Below are 22,477 nucleotides of genomic sequence, written 5' to 3'. Positions count from 1 at the left end.
TGGTATAATATGTAAAAAAAAAATGCAAAAAAGTCATAGTATAATTTTTCGATTAAAAAATCATATTAAAGTATGTAGAAAAAAATGCATAAAAGTCATAGTATGTGGAATTTTTTTTTTTAAAAGTCATATTATAATATTTCGAAAAAATGACAAAAGAAAATCATGGTATAATATGTAAAAAAAAAAATGCAAAAAAGTCATAGTATAATTTTTCGATTAAAAAATCATATTAAAGTATGTAGAAAAAAATGCATAAAAGTCATAGTATGTTGGAAAAGAAATTCCAAAAAAAGGCATAGGATAATATTCGGATAAAAAGTTTTAAAAAAAAGTCATAGTATAATATGTAAAAAAACAAAATAGATCCGGGGTGACATTTTTCTGCATTACACCCCCTTGAGATGTAGCATGCATCCTCTGGTCCGACCTGTTAGACTCTTTATGATGGGGAGTATTTCTTTAAGAAAAATACGTATAGTGTAGTATAGTATGTCAATAAAAAGTCATATTATGGTATGTCGGAAAAAATGCTAAAAAGTCATAGTATGTTGAAAAAGTGACAAAAAAAGTCATAATATAATATTTCGATTTAAAAATCATGGTATAATATGTCAAAAAAATGCAAAAAAAATCATAGTATGTTGAAGAAAATGCAGAAAACTCACAGTATAATATTTCGATTAAAAAGTCATATGAAAGTATGTAGGAAAAAATGCATAAAAGTCATAGTATGTTGGAAAAACAATTAAAAAAGTCATAGTATAAAATATCGAAAAAATTACAAAAAAAGTCATAGTATAATATTTCGATTAAAAAGTCATATTAAAGTATGTAAAAAAATGCATAAAAGCCATAGTATGTTGCGAAAATTTTTTTAAAAAAAGGCATAGGATCATATTTGGATAAAAAAAGTCATAGTATAGTATGTTGAAAAAAATCTAAAAAGGCATAGGATAATATTTCGAAAAAATTACAAAAGAAAATGATGGTATCATATGTAAAAAAAAATGCAAAAAAGTCATATGTAAAAAAAAAAATGCAAAAAAAGTCATAGTATAATATTTCGATTAAAAAGTCATATTAAAGTATGTAAAAAAAATGCATAAAAGTCATAGTATGTTGCGAAAAAAAAAAGGCATAGGATAATATTTGGATAAAAAAGTCATAGTATAGTATGTTGAAAAAAATGCTAAAAGGCATAGCATAATATTTCGAAAAAATGACAAAAGAAAATGATGGGATGGTATTTCAAAAAAATTACAAAAAAAGTTATGGTATAATATGTAAAAAAAAGTGCAAAAAGGCATAGTATGTTGGAAAAAACGAGAAAAAAATCATAGTATAATATGTAAAAAAAAATGCAAAGAAGTCATAGTATGTTGAAAAGATGACAAAAAGTCATAGTATAATACGTAAAAAAAATGCAAAAAAGTCAGTCTGTTGAAAAAATTACAAAAAAAATTATAGTATAATATGTAAAAAGAAATGCAAAAAAGTCATAGTATAATATTTCGATTAAAAAGTAATATTAAGGTATGTAGAAAAAAATGCATAAAAGTCATATTATAATATTTGGATAAAAAAGTCATAGTATAGTATGTCGAAAAAAATGCTAAAAATTCAATAGGATAATATTTCGAAAAAATGACAAAAAAAGTCATAGTATAATATGTAAAACAAAATGCAAAAAAAGTCATAGTATGTTGAAAAAATGACAAAAGAAATCCTGGTATAATATGTCAAAAAAATTCAAAAAAGTCATAGTATGTTGAAAAAATGACAAAAAAGTCATAGTATAATATGTAAAAAAAAAAATGCTAAAAAGTCTTATTAAAGTATGTAAAAAAAAATGCATAAAAGTCATAGTATATATTTTATGCAGACAACGTTGAATAGGAGGCTGGACGTGTAGAGCCCGGATGAGCCAATCAGAGGAGACCTACTGATCCGGATGTCATATAAATCAGATCCGGGTTACATTTTCCTGCATTACACCCCCTTCAGCTGCAGCATGCATCCTCTGGTCCGACCTGTTAGACTTGAAGTATTTGCAATATATCCAGCAATGGCTAGAGAAGGTGTGTATATTTCTGAGTCAGTATCATGATACCTGATGTGAGTTTGCAGAAATAATACTTTTAATGTGATAAAGTAGTATTATGATGCTGGAGCGGTGCGACTAGACCGCATGGACGCGGAAATGTGGAGGTAAGTCAGTTTTTTTTTACAACATAAAATGATAAATGCAATGAATTATTTATGTTTAACTTACAGTATGTTGTGCTGCCTTCAGGGCCGGTGGTAAAAATGGGATCCATGCAGTGGTTTTGAGGTGATTGCACATCTGCACGTGGACAGAAGGGTGGTGTGCTTTCAGAGGTTGGCTAAGGCCCTACATTGAGTCTTTATGATGGTGAGTATTTCTTAAAAAATATACTTATGGTGTAGTATAGTATGTCGAAAAAAAAAATGCAGAAGTCATAGTATAATATTTGGAAAAATGACAAAAAAAATCTTGTTGTAGTATGTTTAAAAAAAAAAGAAAAAAGTCAAAGTATGTTGAAAGAAATGCCTAAAAGTCATAGTATAATTTTTCGAAAAAATGTATGTTGAAAAAAAAAAACATAGCATAGTAGGTCAAAAAAAAAAAGATGGTATAGTAGGTCAAAAAAAATGCAAAAAAGTCATAGTATGTTTTTTTGGGTTCATAAATGATGATTAACGTGCGTTAGACTTCTGATGTTAAAATGAAGTCAACATATTCATCTGACTTGACCCTCAAACACCAGTCTGGTGTGCTTGTGTTTCAATAATCATGTTCACTTAGACATTTTTAATTTTTTACAGGAAATTGGTGGTGTGCTAAGGCCCTCCATGACTCTTTATGATGGTGAGTATTTCTTTAAAAAAAATACTTATATTATGTCGTATAGTATGTTGAAAATAAATGCAAAAAGTCATAGTGTATGTCAAAACAATGAAAAAAGTCATAGTATAATATTTCGATAAAGTCATATTAAAGTATGTAGAAAAATTGACATAAAAGTCATAGTATAATATTAAGAAAAAAATGCCAAAAAAATCATGGTATAGTAGATAAAAAAAAATGCAAAAAAGTCATAGTATGTTTTTTTGGGTTCATAAATGATGATTAACGTGCGTTAGACTTCTGATGTAAAAATGAAGTCAACATATTCATCTGACTTGACCCTCAATCACCAGTCTGGTGTGCTTGTGTTTCAATAATCATGTTCACTTAGACATTTTTTATTTTTTACAGGAAATTGGTGTGGCTGATCCCTGCAGTAGATAACGTAAGTATTTTGAGTGAGTGAGCAGGAAGTGGTTTGTAACGGTTATGAACGATGATTAATTTGGTTAGACTTGTGATCCATAATGAAGACTGTAGATCTGACTGATCTTACTTATTTTTTACAACATAAAAATTATAAATGCAATGAAGTATTAATCTTTTACTTACTGTATGTTGTGCTGCCTTCAGGGCCGGGGGTAAAATCGGATCCATGCAGTGTTTTTGAGGTGATTGCACATATACACGTGGACAGAAGGGTGATGTGCTATGGCCCTCCATGACTCTTTATGATGGTGACTATTTCTTTAAAAAATACATATACTGTAGTATAGTATCAAAATAAAAGTCATATTTAAAGTATGTCGAAAAAATGCATAAAAGTCATATTGTGTGTTATTTTGTTTTTTTGGGGGGGTCATGAATGATGATTAACGTGCGTTAGACTTCTGATGTGAAAATGAAGTTAACATATTCATCTGACTTGACCCTCAAACAGCAGTCTGGTGTACGTGTGTGTTTCAATAATCATGTTCACTTAGACATTTTTATTTCTTACAGGAAATTGGTGTGGCTGATCCCTGCAGTAGATAAGATAGTAAGTATTTTTGAGTGAGTGAGCAGGAAGTGGTTTGTAACGGTTCTGAATGATGATTAAGCTGGTTAGACTTCTGATCCATAATGAAGATTGAATATCTGACATGACCCACTACACTCTTTTAATGGACGATGTTTTCAATAACTGATCTTACTCAGTTGTTTTTTATCCGCAGCAACCGGACGCGCAAGAAATGGACGAGGTGACACCGGGACTCTGAACCAGAATACTTAAAAATATATTGTTGAACTGTAGGATTATAACGTCCTGTGTGAATAAAGCATTTGTCAACAAACACAGTATTGTCATCTCATTTCATTCCACTTACTTTACATGCTTTGGTAAACTGATTTTTAAGGCACTATACTTTAAACCTGAATGGCCTTTACCGTGGCCGTTCATACAGGTCCAGAGTAGTGCCAGATCAAACCACGTCTTGTTATAACTGGAGTTTCTTGGCAACTTTACCAAGTCTCTCTTTTAACGCAAGACACAGAATCTAAATGCAAAGCAATAACTTCTTTTGCAGCATTAGTGTTAGTTCTTGTTGACTCACATTGTATTATAACTATTACAGAGCTGCAGCGATTAATAACTGAAAATAATCGCCAACTATTTTGATAATCTGAGTAATTCTTTTTTAAATAAAGTAAAAATTCTCTGATTTCAGCTTCTTAAATGTGAATATTTTCTGGTTTCTTTACTCCTCTATGACAGTAAAATGAATATATTCTGAGTTGTGGACAAAACAAGACATTTGAGGATGTAATCTTTGGCTTTGGGGAACACTGATTCACCATTTTCATACATTTTATAGACCAAACTAATTGATTAATCAAGAAAATGATCAATAATGAAAATAATCATTAGTTGCAGCCCTACTCTGCTACATGTGGATCTATTAATCAAAAGAATACAAAATATAGCTTGACAAATAATGGAGTTTTTTTAACTACATATATTTAGGAGTGAAAAATTTATTTTTTTGCCAATATTTAACATAAAGAGAGCTGCAATGATTAATCAGTTAGTCAATTGTCAGATAATCTGCAACTATTTTGATAATTGATTGACTTTTTCCTGGCAAAAATCTCAAACTGTCTCTGGTAGCAGCTTCTTTAATGTGAGAATTTGCTGGTTTGGTTTTCTAATATTGTAAATTGATATAAATGGAACATTTTATGCACACTTTAATTTTTTTTCACTTTTTTATAGACGAAAAAAATCAGCAAATGAATCTCCAATGAAAATAATAGCAGCCCTAAACATGAACATAAAATAGAAAAATAAAGTCCGACATACTCAGATGGATGCCTTTCTTAAATTACAACCACAACGCCGCTCAGATGCTCTCCAAGCAAAAAGGTTTTATTGATCCACAACGATCAGAACCATTAACATTCTGTGACATCACTGAACACAACAGCAATGTTTGATATTTTTCATCACTGTGCAAATGAACAACACCGAAAACGTGTGAGAACAAAGGGCATGTCTCCTCAGACACAGTAATGGCACAAAGACACTTCCTCTCTCTCTCTCTTTCTCTTTTATCCTTAACTGATGCAACAAAACGTGGCGGCTCACTATGGAGGAATGTTTATTTTTAAAAGGCACTTTCTGCCTCGTACACTTTTGCCAACACACACGCACACACACACACACACACACACACACACAGTCGAACGTAAAACATTTTAAATGACACGTCGCCCGTAAAGCAGCTGGGCGTCTTGGCAGATCACAAAGTCGCTGTTCTAGTTTTAATGGTGTTGTTCCTCTTGGATGTGTACAGCACAGAAAGAAAATCAATAACAAAATAAGAGCATTCATTAGCTGGATGTCTTCTGACAACATTAAATAATATGGCTAATATCCAGTATGTTATTTATTTAAATAAAACCAGGAAGAGTGGGTTCCAGTCTCCTGCTGTACATCACTGGAGAGGCCTCGACAGGAACACAAGATGATTATTTACCTCACACAGAAGCCTTCAGACAGGACTGAAAGATTGCTTTGGCAATAAAAAAAACATTATTACTGCTGCTTAAACTCAATATAACGTGAAAAGAGAAGCATGTTGCGCAGAAGCACGTCGTCCTGTGTTTATACATTCATCAGACCTATAGGCAATGTTCAGCTGCTGTGTTTGCAGGGATATGTTTTACCCCTCTAGAGTCCAATTTAGCTCTAATCCCTACCACACGGTTAAAAGCACACAGGCTCGTGTGTGTTACGATGGATTTTAACTTGAAACCTTGGATGGACACAGTGCCGTTGATCTGTTTGCATAAAGGTGGCGGGCGACTGGCACAGGCAGCAGTGTTGATGGGTGATCAGTAATGAGTTGATATCCCTGTGAAATGTGTGTCAATAGACGCTGGGTGGTGCGGGGGGGCTTTCAGCAAAATGTATAGATTTACTCCTTCTTAACGCTTGCTCACTCAGACATACTTCATCCTCCTTGATCTCGTAGTCATAGCAACCACTCGATGTAGAAAATGTACACTGTACAACGATCATGTTTGGTGCAGCTGTACATCACAGGTATTATGGTTCTTCTGGTTGAATCCGATGGCTGTTTCTGTCGATCCACCGCCGCACACGTTTGTTGGAACAGTCCTCGACATGCCCCGTGTGTCTCATCAGAGAATGAACAGTTTGACGTCACACACGAATAGAACGGTGTGATTGGATGACAATCTACAAGTCACAATTCTCCTCCGCTTTCAGGTGAGTACTCGCTCTTGCCAGCACTTCCAGTTTTTGTGAGTGCACTTTCACGGGTGGTGCAACAATGGGTCAAAATATGGAGAGAGTTGGCCCGGCCCGTTGCTGCACCCCGAGGGGGGAGGGTTGGGGGGGGGGGGGGGGGGGGGGGCGAGGACTTGTCATATTGCCACGGTGATAAAAATGTCCGTCGTTATGCTCTTTTCAACAGCAGTCTTCACATGTCGGAGACCTCAGACTCCTCGGGTTCTGGGTCCTTCAAGGCATCGTTTGTCACAGTAACCAAGTTGGCATTTGAACGTGTGTCCATGGCAGAGTGCATTATGGGTAGCCACACGTCATCCATGTTTGGCATCACGAATATTTTCTGTGGGAGGACGAGCAAAGTCATCTTGATTTCAACAATAAAACATATCTAAAGAAACATATCTGTCTGATGAAGAATGGAGCAGAAACTGCTGATTGATATCAGGGCCGTTAAAGTTAATGCAAATGTGTTTTTTCGCATTAATACAATCGATCTTTCTGAGGTTGTAGTGGACTCAGTTTTAAACCTAGAGTGAAGATACTGGCATCAAACTAGAAAACCTAAAGAATGCATCGGTACCAACCTTGTCATACTATCTTGTCCCAAAAGAGGCTAAATAACACTCCAAAGTTATGCAAAATTTTGGCGAGGAAAAACTGTCATAGCCATTTTCAAAGAGCTCCCTTGACCTCTGACCTCAAGATATGTGAATGAAAATGGGTTCTATGGGTACCCACGAGTCTCCCCTTTACAGACATGCCCACTTTATGATAATCACATGCAGTTTGGGACAAGTCATAGTCAAGTCAGCACACTGACACACTGACAGCTGTTGTTGCCTTGAGTTTGCCATGTTATGATTTGAGCATAATTGTTTTGTGTTGGTAATTGATTTCCAATAATAAATATATACATACATTTGCATAAAGCAATCATATATGTCCACTCCCATGTTGATAAGAGTATTAAATACTTGGCAAATCTCCCTTTAAGGTACATTTTGAACAGATAAGTGTGTGAATAATTTGCGATTAATCACATTATTTAATCGATTTAATACACTTTTGTAACTAAAAATATAAACCAAATAAAGACACTGGCATGAGTTTGTCTCGGCTAACAAGAATCCATCATCCCCCCCCGTGTATCCAACCCTGCACTGTTATGTCTGGAAACCAATGAGGCCTGAGCTCATTTGTTGAAAGCCAGATGTAAACACTCACTCACAAATGACAACAGTGAGTGCTGCAGCACTGTATTTTACTGGAGGCACGGTTTAGCGGGGTGGTACATAATAATAACCCCCCGGAAGAGTCAGGCGGGGATAAATGTAGATGTGTAGTAGGTCTGACAGGGACAGTAGTTTGCAGGTGTGCCTCAGGGCTGTTATCTAGAAGGCAGGCGTATCATTACTTTGGATATATATATATGAGGGGGTGGGAAAGCCACAGGCACACTGCTTTGAAGGTGGGCAGCCATAAATGTCCTCTTTTATTACCTAAATTCTCACCCTAAAACATCTGGGGGGGGGGCATTGTCTTTGATTAAACCTTCATCCTCTCAGTCAGGCTGATATACACCATGGGATATAACTAAATATACTAACTATATTGATAATGTAAATATTCATGACAAGCATTTGCATCTTTTGTTCTCAGTGTTTACCTGGAATTCCTGGTCCAGTTTCTTCTCAATCCAGTCCGTAATGTGGACTAAAGTGACCTCCCTCTCACCCAGTTTAGGCCGCGCTTTCAGCTCGAGGTGAGGCGGACTCCGGAAACCGTACCTGACAGCCAAGAGGAGAAAAAAAAATCATGTTTCAAAATTACATCGTCTCATACAAGCTGAATTGAGTTCTCAGACAGGCTCCATGAAAGCAGGCATGTTTGGTTTTTATTCGACTAAATTCAATTCAGATTCCTTTTCTACAACATAAGGCACTTTGTTGATGAAATGACAACACACAACGACACAAATTAAGATCACGATGAGGCTTCTTCTGACCCCTCATCATAGACCAGGGGTGCCCAAACCTTTTCCCCCGGAGGGCTAAAACTGAAACTTAATGGTGGGCCAAAAGGAAATACTATTGTACACTAAAATTGTACTATGATCCCAAGTTCCCTTAATTCCTTTTATCCGTGTGCCACTGTCTCTGCCTCTCCATTGTTTTCTTACCTCACTTGCACCAAACGGACTTCCTGTGCAAAGTGTCACTCGGTCCGCCATGCTCACATTATGCAAAATGATTAATGATTAAGGATCAAATACAATTAAAGAACATTTTTTACCTCACAGAAAATAAATTAATATATATATTTTTTTAAATCAATTTAAATTTTTTGTTCACTAGAAACATCTGGTGGGCCAAATCAACACAAAATGATGTATATTTTTCAGATTTTTCCCTATTTTAAATCCTTAACTCACTCTTCGGCTTCAGCTGAATAGCTCAAGACTCATTTACACATTTAGACTCATTTTAAAGCGTCACAAGCCAAAAATGTCAGGAACCACTGCTGATGAAAGTGATCATTATTATTTCTTATTATCTCTTAAAATAGTCATAATTAAGCTTATAAAGCACACAGAGTGTACTTAAGGATTTAATATTCCACATATTTAATAAAAATACACACCTTTGTGCCCTCATTTTCTTAAATATCAAGTATATTTAGTTCACTTGTGATTAAACATTTTTATTCTTTCATTGTATGCATGTCTGTGTTTGCCCAGCAGAGGGCGCCGAGTCATAATCTCAAACCAGGATTCCCACACACTCACTGACTACATCCTACAGTCTTCTATGCACTCCTCCCTGGAAGTGAACGTACCATATCCTGTCCGTGGGGGGAGGCGGGATGTTGACAGCCAGCGTCCCGCGGAACTCCTGCACCTCCACGGTGAGCAGCAGGGGCGTGTTGGACACCTCCTCCATCTTCTTCTTAATGAACTCCGTCTCTGTGGCCTTCTGGAAGTACTTCGACTTGGCTATCTTGTCCACAAAGCGCATGATCTTGCTGGGCCTGTGGCCTCCCACGTAGCTGCGTGAGCACAGGGGATGGAGAAGGGGAAGGCGAGGAGTGAGTCAGGTTCATTATTTATTCATAACGGCATCTCTTGCTACTCAGCACCCACGATGGAGGGGAGTGACCGGGTGCTACATTAAATCAGCAGCAAAGCTTTCAAACGTGTGGGACTGAGTGGGTGGGCGGACTGAAAAGGGCAGAACAGTCTGCTTCGACACATCAGTGTGAATCTGTTTCTGCCCATTTTCAATTCAGATACTCGATGATGTGACTGCGAAGAGAGACGCTCGCTCACCCCTCGGCTCCAGGAAGAATGGCTTTGTCACTGAGGAGTTCAGGGGGATCCTCCTCGTCCGACGAGCCGGCGCTGGACGACTCCTCATCGCTGTCTGCCAGACAGTATGTCCGCGGCCTGGGCCTGTCGCACACACATAAACACACTCACTGTTGCAACGTCAGGCTGTAATGGCGCTGCACAGAACGATTAACAAGTAAGGGATAATGTACAGCGAGCCGGTCATTGTTGTGAGGGGTCTTGCATCGCCCTGAACGGGTTTATTTCACAACAATGACCCGCTAGCTGTACTTTATCCAGCTTATTACACGGCTACTTACTTAAGAAATCAATAATTTCAAACAAAAATGGTCAATCAGAATCGATTATTCAACAACGCTGTGTAATAAATAAAAGTAATCCCATTTAATAATTTAGTAATCCTCCCCCAAACGGCGGTACTACAACTTCCGTGTCCGTCACGAGATGCCATTTGGCCCAAAAACACTTTTTCCCACAGACTTACATTGGGAAAGAGACTAACTTAATTGTGAAGTGAATCAACTTCCCAGTATGAACACTCTTATAGCCCTTATTTAAAGCATCAGGTCCTAAAAGTTGTAAAACACACTAATAGCTGAATCCAGAGTTATTTCTCTTCAAAGATTCACTAAAGAAAGGAAACTATAATCCAGATCTATGGGCGTCTATTCCCAAACTCACCAGCCATTGGACAAATCCACAGTGGTCAGCATCCAGAGAGAGGATTCATATATTAAGAGAAGAGCCAACAGAAACATGGTAAGAAATTATTTTAAAAAAAACAAACAGATGTGACAACTCATATGGTTCTGAATGCAAACAATTCACATCCAGCTCACACTCACACTTTAAAAAATCTGTAAGACATTTCAAAATCAGACTCGTTACTGAATGTGATTGAACGCCTCACCACTCCTTTCCGTGCTCGCCGAGCCCCTCGCCCTCCTTCCCCAGACGGGCCAGGTTCATCTTGGTCTCTAGCGTCATGAGGAAGGAGCCCGTGTAGGAGACCTCCAGATCAAACCACAGACCTGGACAGATAGTGAGGGAAACCACACAGGCATATTATGTTTTAATATTAAAGAGGATCTATTACTCTTATTTTCAGGTGCATACTTGTATTTTGGGTTTCTACTAAGACATGTTTACATGATTTAATGTTCATAAAACGCTGTCCTTTTCTCATACCAGCTGTGCTAGCAGCAGCTGAATCGCTCTGTTTAAGCTCTGCCCCCCTGAAAAGCCCAGTCTGCTCTGATTGGTCAGCTGGCCCACTCTGTTGTGATTGGTCAACCGAACCAAACTCTTCGAACTTCGCTCCAGCTCTGCTCTAACTAGCTTTGTTTGAGGGCGTGCCAAACTAGCCGTTAGGCAGGTATTATGCAAATGCGTTACTTGGTGACATCACCACGTTACGGAAGAAAAGGCAGTTGTTTCAGGCAGTTCAGGAGCAGTGTTTCTGTGGGGGAGAGTAACTCACTTTGGTGTGGACTTTGGGCTTTATAACTTTGCAGACCTTTTACATGCACAAAAAACTACATAACGCTCCAAAGGAAAAAAGCAGAATAGGTCCTCTTTAAAATCATGCTACTTTACATCAACAATCCCACAGCAGCATCAAGAGTGACCACCTCTGAATGTGAATAAACATGAACCTCCCGCCTGGAGTCTAATTGCTGCGAGGTCTCCTGCAGAGCTGCCAGGAGGAGGTCCTATCCTCTAGCAAACACTGGAAAGGTCAGCTCTGGGGGCAGCGGTGCCTCCTTATTGGCTTATCAGACTACTTCCTGTTTATACATTACACTTCCCAGGAGGCGACGGAGGAGAGCGATTCAGCTTTCGAGCCCCCTGCTGTTTGTTTACTCAATGAGTCCTCACGCCTATAACTGATGAGTGTTGATTATTAATCCTCTGCCTCGCTCCCTCCTCCTCCTCCTCTTCATTCTCCATTCCCCATAAATGCTCATTGATTTGTGAGTGTGGGGCAGCAGCGTCAAAGAGAAGCTAAATGACGCCATTAAGTCACAACACGCTGGACAGTGTCTCATCGTCTCGGTCTGGAACGAGACACACGGGAGGGAGAGACAGTCTGGAGCGCCTGATTCATTTTGGAGGAGTCATGTGTGTTTCTACATCGAACTGGGAAATATATCACTATAGCAGCAATGTTATATGAGACAAGATATTAAGTTATCGTAATATATAGCTTAACTATTGGATGGATTGCCGTAACATTTTGCACAGACATCCATGATCCCAAGACGATGAAGCCTGCTGACTTTGGTAGCGCCAACATGGTTGTCATTTGGTACATTGCTGCACAATGCATGCCGGTTAGATTTGTGTCCGACTTGATCCCGACTTGCTCTGACGTCATGACATGTGGGCAACGGTAACGACCCTGCAAGACCCAGGGCATGATGGGAATACATCATTTTATCTCTTAAGCTCACTGCATATGATATCATAAAATCTGACTTTACATGAAGACCTTTCTGTTTACACCATCCTCTACACAAATAAACTATGTAATGCTGTCACACACGTATCTTACACTTCTGATATAAGCTGCCAAATACTTTTATTTTGTCAGCACTCTCAGGCCATATATTACATTTACTTCGCCACGTGTGCTCGATCAGAAACACATTTTGCACCTCAACCTTTATGTAAGGGATAATGACCAGCAAGCTGCTCATTGTTGTGAAATACTGTAAACTCCGACAGGGTGATCGCCCTGAAGGGGTTTATTTCACAACAATGACCGGCTTGCTGTACATTATCCTCCTTATTGCACGGCTACTTACTTTCAATAATCAATAATCTGACACAAAATGGTCCTCCAGAGTCAGAGTTCAGAACTGCGTCTATAGCAGCGGTGTGTTATTCATAGCAGCAGCCTGCTGTAAAGAAATAACAGACCGTAGAACGCCGTAATTGACCAGGAATCGAGTATTCAGCAAAGCCGTGTAATAACCATAATGGTTTGGTTTTCTTTACAATGAGCACTACAGTCTCACGGAGCTATATCACCCAACCCTTTTTTATGTCCAATCTTATTTACTGTCTAGTAGAAGTGATACTCATAAGGTCACATAATCAATGTTAGGTACTGAATAAAAAATATATATTTAATCATATCAGCTCTCCACAAGCTTGTGAGCATTTAGTAGTTCTTGGAGCGTTGTATAAACATTGTAAATCAGATCATGCCCTCCCAACATTAAGGATTCAGGAAGCACTCGCTCTTCTTATCATCATCACAAGAGAAAAGCAATATCAACAAGATATTGAAATTAGTGATGTTACTATCGAAGCAAATTGCATCCTGTTGTGTTCACGCAGGTTTACAGCGCAGCGCTTCTCGAGACGCCAGCTCCCCCAGGACTAATTATGGGCTGGGATCAACTGATTATGCTTTGTGAGTATACTTCTGTGGGTGTTTCAGGTTCAGACAGAACACATTAATGAGCGCTGCAGACTCAACCGTGGAAATGTGGCTGACAGGAGAATGACTCACGACTGGCTGCTTCAACCTGCTCAGACGCAGGATCAAATTAGACACAACCAACAAAAATGAGGACAGAAAAATACAAAATATGGCAACTTACACATTACATCCGTAAAGATTTGTGGAATAAATAGCAAGCTTGATTTCCTAATTTGCTCAGCTCTCTGCTTACAGTAAAAGCACCGCTAATGACTGAAACAGCTCCCGCAACCTGTTCCCTTCTTTAAAAAGCCTCACATCTCTGTACTGTCTCTGAGGCCCTGTTCAGACCTGCTATTAACATGCGTCCTCAGTGATCGGTTCACAAGTGGACAGCTCTAAGTACAGGTGTGAACGCACTCAAGACGCATTGAGATCGGATCTTTCAGACCACATTCAGAGGTGGTCTGGGCCACATACGGACACATTCTTTTAGCAGTGTGTAGTGAATGTGTCCTGGGCCACATTGAAGGACCGCCTACTCATCTGACGTCCCGCTGGGATCCGCGGGGTCTCTGCGCTCCTCAGGTGAATAGACAGGCAGACGTGAACGCTTGTCAGTATGGAAACAGCTTCTGTGCTCTACTGTATCCTGTCGGTACAACTGTATTTTACTCAAATATACCTTATCTATAGGCTACATATCTGCAGACTATCAAAGAGCATCATTATCATAATGTCGGAGATGTGTCAGTGTTTTTGTTCCGTTGGTTGCGCAGAGGCCCCCGGGGACCGCCGGTACAATAACCATTAATTTTGATGTTAATAACATGTACCCGAATTCATGAATACGTAGGATATCACCACTGACATTCCTGTAATATTACATCACAACGTCTGCTGTATTAGCCGTGTGTTTACTACGTGTTTATTTGGAAGTGAGATCGGATCACAAGTGGTCACTCAGGTGGAGACGCATTCTAATGCCAGGTGTGAACAGGCATATTTAAAGCTGTCCACTTGTGATCGGATCACTCAGGACGCATGTTAATTAATGCCAGGTCTGAACAGGGCCTGTATGTCCAAACAATCTCTTTGCTGGGGTTCAAGGCAGGCGGCGGGCAGGGTGAGTCAGTATCTCAGTAATGGATGAGGGGGCCCCCAAGATGTGAAGTTTAATTACTGTGGCTATTAGAGCGAGGCGCGCAGAGGGGCTGGACTCCAGGAGAGAGGGAGAGAGGGGAAAGGTCTTAATCCAGAGAGAAGAAGAGCAAAGCACAGGGAACATGGAGGAATGGTATGAGAGGGGGGTGGTCTCACTATTCGGTCAGAAAGGCTGATGAACAGCCTGGGAGGTGATGATGAAGGATGGAGGATAGCAGAGGAAGGGGTAAAAGTAATCTGTATTGTAGCGGACCACAACTGTGTGGTAAACATTAACATACCTAGTGTAGCTTCTCTTCCTACCTTGGTGGTCCACAGAGGGTTTGGAGGCATGGAGGATCTTAGGAATGGAAAAGCCCATGTCTAGCTCGGTCAGAGTCAGCTCGTTCATAACATACGGCAGCTGAAACACAGAAGACATTTACACATTTAGACGCTGGGAAACATTTTTTTCTGATTTGCTGGTTACACTGTTCGTGCGAGCTAGCGCCAGTACCCACCCTGATCTTACTGAGCTTCATCTGGATCTTTTTGGAGACAACATTGGCCCAGTATTTCTCTCCCAGGAAGTCCCAGAACATCCTTCCCACAAAGGCGTTGACCCAGGCCTCGGGCTCCACGGTCTCCTCTGAACTCCTGCGGATCTGAAGGACACACATGCAGGTGTTAGGGGTGGGAGTGACGGTGAGGAAATTTCACCAACCGGTTAATAAACTCGTGACAACACCGGCCTTTTATTCAAGAATTCAAGGTAACACAAGGTGAGTGATTGATATTCAAATGGTCATTTAGTGCTGCTGTGTTTTTGTGTAAGCTTAACCAAGCCCGTCAAAAGCAACAAGTAATAGCAGTAATGGTATTGCTTTCCTTGACCTGGGACGTGCCATGTTTGTTGACAATCCATCACAATGTGGGCAGAATGGAGACGTGTCAATTTCTTCTCCTTCCTTGCCCTTTGTTGACGCATTGTCTGTGTCTTTTGCGCGTTACCACCACGTCAAATGAGCAGAAATGCAATACAAACAAAAGGGGGGGGTCATGGGTATGCTTCCCCAGAAGAAAGTTTTGTACATTTTAAAGTTAAATGCATCAATCTGGTGCACTTTGAGAGCAAAATTAAGACGCTAGATCTGTGAAGAACTTTGTGCTCTAATAAACAATTTAATTTAATCAGACGGGGTTCAAAGCGGGTCGGGTGAGATGCCAACATCGCAGCAGATCCCTGACGCACTGAGGACAGTCCACCCCCAGTTGACAGACACACCGGAAGCCCCGACCTTCCCCGCAAGGAGAGAGGGCGCACTGCGCAGTGAGGTGAAGTGAGGCGAGGGGTGCTATAAAGCTCACGGTCGGAGCTGCGAGCCACCTTCACCCTGTGCCTTTCCGAGCCGCCTGCGCAGACCCCACCCATTGATGAAGTGGCAAAAATATTTTCAGATCATTATGAAATTGTAGAGGGCTGGATGTGAGATCACTTTGATTTCATTTTAATTAGGCCACACAATGGTCAATTATGATTGGATAATTGTCAAACATGTTAGGCGCCATATAGACATCATCAGCAACGTTCTACCTGGTTTAGACTTTACCACTTTATTACCATAACACCTGAAAGTGGGGGGTCAAAAAGTCTTGTTGATTGGTTGTGCATTTCTTTTCAGCCTTCCATGTATCCCTCTGTCTGGTACCTTTTTCGTAGTTTTGGGGCTGCTCTCGGGGCTGGGTCCGGGGCTGTCGGTGGCAGTCGGGCTTCTCTGCGGCGCCTGGGGGTTGACGTATTTGGCCATGTAGACATTATAATCCAACAGCATCTTCTGCCTCATCCCTCCAGCGGAGCCACAGGAGGGAGCAGAGGATGCCTCTCTGTGCCGAGACTGAGGCAGCTCCTCCAGGCTCCCCCGGCTGCTGCTCCTGCTGTCGGCCTCCGGGCCTCCGCCAGACTGGGTGCTGCTGCTGCGGCTGTGGGAGGGCAAGAAGGCTACAAGTGGAGGGGGCGGCGGGGCGGCGGGGTTGCAGGATGTGATGAGTAAGGGGAGGTTAATGTGATGCAATTATGCATCAACAACATTTTCAGTGACTCAAATCAATGCATCACATTTCACATACTGTACATAATGCATGCTCGAGGCCTCGGATAGCGAGCGTCTATTTCTTATTCATTTCTCACGACGTACTGCAACACTCTGAATCAGCACGCTTTACACCAGATGACACACCGCATCCTTTCTCTGACTCATATTAGCACTGAAATAGTCATTTTTTAACATCATGTGTATCCACAAAAACAGGCTTGATATTTAGATTTCCAGTAATCCTGTTGGCTCTGCGCTGCCTTTATCACTGGACCTGCACAGTGCTAGTGTTCCCCTTTTGAATTGGGTCTTATCCTTGCAGGCTTATATCGCACAGTGGAGACCAATGCTATGATATGCTGCTTCTCTGTGCATGTAATCCTGCTGACCCGTTCACACTCATCTGTTCGCTCAGTTGAGAGGATTGACAGTCCCTAAGCTGGGGCTTACGCACAGATCTGATGGCGGTGCAGTTACATACTCAAAGAGAATGGCTATTCTGACTGTGGGAAGTGATGTACAAATACAGAGCGTGTGTAAGGAAAGGGTGCGAGACACCGATAAACCATTTGCATCTTGGCGTGTGATGCTGCAGTCTCAAACTCACCACTCTTGCAGATGCCAGGCAGAATGCCACCTCTCCCCTCTGACTTCAACCGGGATGCCAGGAGAAATCTCCGGAACCACTCTTCCTTTTCCCGACCCGTCCTCCCGAACAGGTAGACTGTCAGATCCCCCCCTCCAGAGGTCGGTCTCTTGGGTTCCTCCGCTGATCCCGATACCTCGACTTTCTCGCATTTGTCCGTTCTCTCCAGCTTCTCACTCGGCCCCGTTACTTTCTCCTCCCCGGCTTCGGGCTTCTCTCCCTGGGCCTTGGACATGAAGTCCTCCTGCTTGGCCAGCTCAATGCAAATGGGGTACTTCTTGTTCCAAACTCTCTTCCTGGCCAAGCTTTGGGGCACCAGGTAGATCTATGGGGGGGCATATAGACAAGTTCCTCAGATTTTTAGGTTGTAGTGGGCTCAGTTTTTAAACTATAGCGAAGATACTGGCATCATATGAAACTAGAAAACCTAAGGATTCCATTGGTACCAATCATGTCATACTAGCTTGTCGTGAAGGAGGCTAAATAACGCTCCAAACTTATGCTAAATTTTAGCGAGGAAAAACTGGCATGGCCATTTTTTCAAAGGGGTCCCTTGACCTCTGACCTCAAGATACGTGAATGTAAATGGTTTCTATGGGTACCCACGAGTCTCCCCTTTACAGACATGCCCACTTTATGATAATCACATGCAGTTTGGGGGCAAGTCATAGTCAAGTCAACACACTGACACACTGACAGCTGTTGGGCTTCAGTTTGCCATGTTATGATTTGAGCATATTTTTCATACTAAATGCAGTACCAGCAGTATTTGTTATTGTTTTGTGTTGTTAATTGATTTCCAGCAGCATATTTGTCCACTCCCATGTTGATAAGAGTATTAAATACTTGATAAATCTCCCTTTAAGGAACATTTTGAACAGATAAAATGTGTGATTAATCGTGATTAAATATTTTAATCGATTGACAGCCCTAAAAAAAATTATGTGAGTCCAACACTTATATTTTGTAGAGCACATTGAAGCTATAAACATTACGTGATAGACTTATCCCAGGGAGTGAGGGGCAGCAACTTTGGGCTTGAAACATTTTGCTTCATGCTTGAAAATAATATTTGCACATAGAAACAAATATGAACAGATGTGATAAAAATATAAATTTTGTTTTTTTCCTTTTCTGAAACTATCATTTTCTGTTTTTATTTTAGTATAATAAAAAATATTTAACCCGACATTTGGTTGCATAACCCTTTTATTTGCAAACGGTATCTTTATCTTTAAATATGATCATTATTTATTTTTAATGTAGGTGCTTACTTATATTTCTTTACATTTATTGTGTTTATATTGTAGCATCATGTACATCATTTACATGTTACATACTCCTTTATTTCTATTTCCTTACATTCCTTTATGTTTATACATCCCCCTGAGGATCAATAACGTTTGTCTGATTCTGATTCAGTTGTGTTTCAGTTCATTGAGTGAGACGACGTGCAGTCGGAGCTCCAGTCGAGCACTGAACGATTCGGTGAACGAACCTTTTGAACGAATCCTTTTACTGAACTGGTTCTAGTGATTCAGGACACTGAATAGAACTGCATTGCCCATCACTAATGCAATTTAGTTTACATTCATTCATGCAGAAATTCTTGCTCCAGCTCAACACAACTCTCACACGGATATTAACATTGATAAAATGTTAGCATTGCATGGTTGATGTGTTATCTGGGCTGTGTGTAGCTATGTGGTATTATGTGTGTGGGAGGGGAGGTATCGGATCTTGACTGTGAGCAGAAAAAATGCATGTTTGGGGACTTCTATAAACATTCAAGAGAGGCTAAACACGATAATGATGGGGAAATTACACTTTAGGGAGCCACTCAGTTGCAGAAGAAGGAGAGAAGGGCAGCTGCTGCATGATGAGGACGGCCATAATGACCCCTTTGCTCCGTGATATACTGTCCTGCCTTCAGATATACAAAACCATCGAGTCAGCACACTGCTAGACAAGACGCAAAGTCGTGTGTACAGGGTCAGCGACCTGTGATATTCACTCCATGTTCACACACACTATGTGACAATGAAAATGAGCAGCGTTGTCACTGAACTTGACCTATTAGCAAGCATGCACTCAGGCAAAGGCAAATCTGAGGAGACGTGTGCTTGATGTCACTATGTGTTAAGCACTGAGGAGCCGGCAGACACACACTTCACACATTAACATCTTTCCTTCTCTCTAATATCTCTCTTCTCATTATTACCCCCGCACACCCACAGCCACCACACCTTGCTGTCCGTGAGGTCGTAGATCTTCTGGCTGATGTAGGTGACGTCGGGTTTGGGCTCGTTGTGCGTGGCGCGGCGGGAGATGTTGCGGTTGGGCTTGGACAGACGCAGGACGGAGCCCTCTAGGCGGACGTAAACAGAGTGGGTCAGGGTGGCGTGGTACATCTCCGGGTCGTAGCTGTAGATCTCATTCATCCAGCCCTGAGAGAGTGAGGGTGGGGGAGAAGGGAGGAAGAGTTTTAATTGACATGGACAGATAAGACAGCACAGATAAACACACCAGACTCCCAGTCAAACACGGTTTACATGAGGTTACTGGCAAGATGATATCGGTGTTTATACTGTGCAAAGATTTATTGTTTTTGTTGTTATTTTTACAGCTGGCTTGTTTACCCATCTACTCAAATTTTATGTTTGAACTTTCCTCTGTCAGATGTTTTTTGTGCATAATGTTGTTTGAGGGACGACAGCAGATAGCATCGTTTCACTGCCTGTGAAGATTCAAAGTCATTCAGCTCAAAAGGATATCTCAGAAAAAGTAAGTGAGAGGCAGGTAAGTGTGAATTGAAAGAAAACTGAACTGGCTGTTTGGTGTTGAAGATGTTTCGAGGCTGATATTGATTACATGAGTTGTTTTTTTTAACATAACATAAGCACATTTTGATGGCGGCTGTAGCTCAGTGGGTCGTTCTTTAGCCGCAAGTTTGGCGGTTCGATCACCATTTCTTACTCTCTGCATGTCGAAGTGTCCTTCAGCGAGACACTGCCACTGCCCACTGTTCCTACAACGCTTAGGATGGGTTAAATGCAGAGGTCAAATTTCATGTATGTACCTGTATGTATATGACAGATGTAATAAACGTTACCTGAAGGCCACCGTAGTTCTCCGACACGCTTGTGAAACTGAGGTAATGTGAGCCGCAGAGTGTAAAACCGTGGTACCGACAGTCGCTGTCTGACTCCCGTTGCTCCTAAAGTAGTGTTATTATGATAAGGATGGCCTCTGAGCGAGGCGAACGGCGTTACCACGGTTTTGTACTCGGTGGCTCACGTTACCGCAGCAGTCTTTGAAAGAGAGGCGTGAGCAGAGGGGTACTCAGTTGGTTGCAATCTGCAACCACACCACTAGATGTCGCAAAATCCCACACACTGTACCTTTAGAGAAAAACCTTTAAGTTCTCCCTGATGGACTAAATGGCAACCGTAAACATATCTTTGACATTCTCTGTGCTGCAATTTCTTAATACTTATCGGCCAACACAGATACAGATAACCGATATATCTGTGATTACCTAATATCACAATTTATTGTTGGGTTCTACTCTTAAAACATGAAAAAAAAATGTAGGGATATAACAATTTTGTCTCCCAACTGTCATCAATAAACATCACTCCTTGCAGTACTTTTCTATGATCATAATCAAATCACATTTTTCAAAACAAAACTCTAACTCAGAGGTGCAGTGCCACAAAGTTCATACACCACAACAAAAGATAAAGTGGGCCATCTGAAACACTGACTCTTTGTTGATCCTCGCAGGAAGAGAAAGATGCTGCACTTGAGTGCTCTGGGGGTCCATCGTTCAAAATGTGTGTATCATGTTCTGCAAAACCGCAGAGCTCCTCTTTTGGAACAGCTGTGCCCTCTGGCCATAAGGCTCTCCTGTGCAACAGCTTGGTACCCACGAAGGCACACACACACACACACGCATATACAAGTACACATGCTTACATAACTCCCTAAAACACTTCTCTTCTAGCAGAGTTTCTTCAGCGCTGAGCGAGGTTAACTGAGAACTGGGGGGGCAAATGTGGCAGCCGCTCTCTTTCAAATGTTCGGTTCAAAGCAACACTGTGGCCGCCACTGGAGGAGAAAGTGTAATAAAACCTCAGTGTGTTGCTGCTGGTCCCCGTGAGGCTGGATGGAGTTTAATTCTCATCCTACCTCCCACCTTATCAGTCCCAAAGGAGGCTCTGTGAGCAAAGCCAATTCAATTGAAACAACAGGGGAAATTTCAGTGCTTGGCGAGGGCGAAAGCGAAGAACATGTCGTCTAAAGATACAAAACAAAAGCTACTACAAATCAGCTTATGCTTGTAAACAAACACAGACATTATCTCACTTAGGATGGTTTCTCCAAGGCGTCGATTAGATAACACGCAGTGCCAGAGCCATTTATCACACGGATGCTATCAGTTACATGTGTAAGGCCTGTAAGGCTATATCTAATATAGGTTATCTTGACTCTTGGCTATATAATACAAGGTGTTTTTTGCGAGTTTGCATTAAAGTCTGTCACATTTCTGTAAATCTGTGCAAAGCATGCAGCAAGAGACCTTAAAGGGATGGTTGGGGTGTTTTGTCAGTGTATTACTTACAGTAGATGACGGTCGGTACACCACCAGTTTGGAGAAACAGACAGGAGTTACAGACACCGGAGCAAAGCAATGTACTGCTGTGGACGGGGCCGGCAGCAAAACGTATTTTAGCCACCTAAAAGAGAGGCCCACCTAAAAAAATCAATATCAATTTAAGTGTACGCTATATCTAGAATATTTCTGCAAGTTTACCTTGCCGTCAGACAGCTATCCAGTCTATGTTTCCGATGGGAAACTGAAGCTGATATCTATGCTCTCACCAAAGCAACCAAACTAGTAATTTTACTTCGCAGAACACGGGAGTCGCTGGTCTGCCGCTGCCTCGTTCGGTTAGTTTGTTTGTGTTATTGTGTGACTTTGGTTAGTTCAGATTCACAAAAGTCACACAATAGCACAAACAGACTAACTGATCGATGTAGCGGACCAGCAACACCCGTGTTCTGCGAAGTAAAATTACAGGTTTTTCCAATGGAGTCTGGCGGCTTTGGCAAGAGCATACATGGATACAACAGCTTCAGTTCCCCGTC

The 22,477-nt window shown here is 40.9% G+C and overlaps 1 protein-coding gene and 1 long non-coding RNA gene across 5 annotated transcripts in view; one reads left to right on the top strand and one right to left on the bottom strand.

Annotated features, from left to right (window-relative positions):
• The first annotated feature begins 1,989 nt into the window (after positions 1-1,989).
• On the top strand, positions 1,990-4,208 carry LOC119501056. Its single transcript, XR_005209750.1, has 7 exons — positions 1,990-2,211; positions 2,297-2,416; positions 2,851-2,893; positions 3,284-3,317; positions 3,506-3,609; positions 3,875-3,911; positions 4,087-4,208. It is a non-coding gene; the product is annotated as an uncharacterized LOC119501056 (long non-coding RNA).
• A 1,055-nt stretch (positions 4,209-5,263) lies between these two features.
• tex2 (testis expressed 2) overlaps positions 5,264-22,477 on the bottom strand; it is a 37,236-nt gene continuing 20,022 nt past the window's right edge. For all 4 annotated transcript variants that reach the window (XM_037792425.1, XM_037792427.1, XM_037792428.1 and 1 more), the window contains 10 exons: positions 19,573-19,773; positions 17,288-17,651; positions 16,297-16,586; positions 15,109-15,252; positions 14,912-15,011; positions 10,925-11,045; positions 9,994-10,110; positions 9,504-9,713; positions 8,335-8,455; positions 5,264-7,008 (listed from right to left, as the gene is read on the bottom strand). In XM_037792425.1, coding sequence (XP_037648353.1) covers positions 6,859-7,008; positions 8,335-8,455; positions 9,504-9,713; positions 9,994-10,110; positions 10,925-11,045; positions 14,912-15,011; positions 15,109-15,252; positions 16,297-16,586; positions 17,288-17,651; positions 19,573-19,773 — 1,818 coding nt within the window. In that variant the 3' untranslated portion in view covers positions 5,264-6,858. The remainder of the gene's footprint in view (positions 7,009-8,334; positions 8,456-9,503; positions 9,714-9,993; positions 10,111-10,924; positions 11,046-14,911; positions 15,012-15,108; positions 15,253-16,296; positions 16,587-17,287; positions 17,652-19,572; positions 19,774-22,477) is intronic.

Source organism: Sebastes umbrosus, chromosome 14, assembly GCF_015220745.1.
Source record: "Sebastes umbrosus isolate fSebUmb1 chromosome 14, fSebUmb1.pri, whole genome shotgun sequence".
NCBI classification, from domain to species: domain Eukaryota; kingdom Metazoa; phylum Chordata; class Actinopteri; order Perciformes; family Sebastidae; genus Sebastes; species Sebastes umbrosus.
This window is presented reverse-complemented; position numbering and strand designations above follow the sequence as displayed.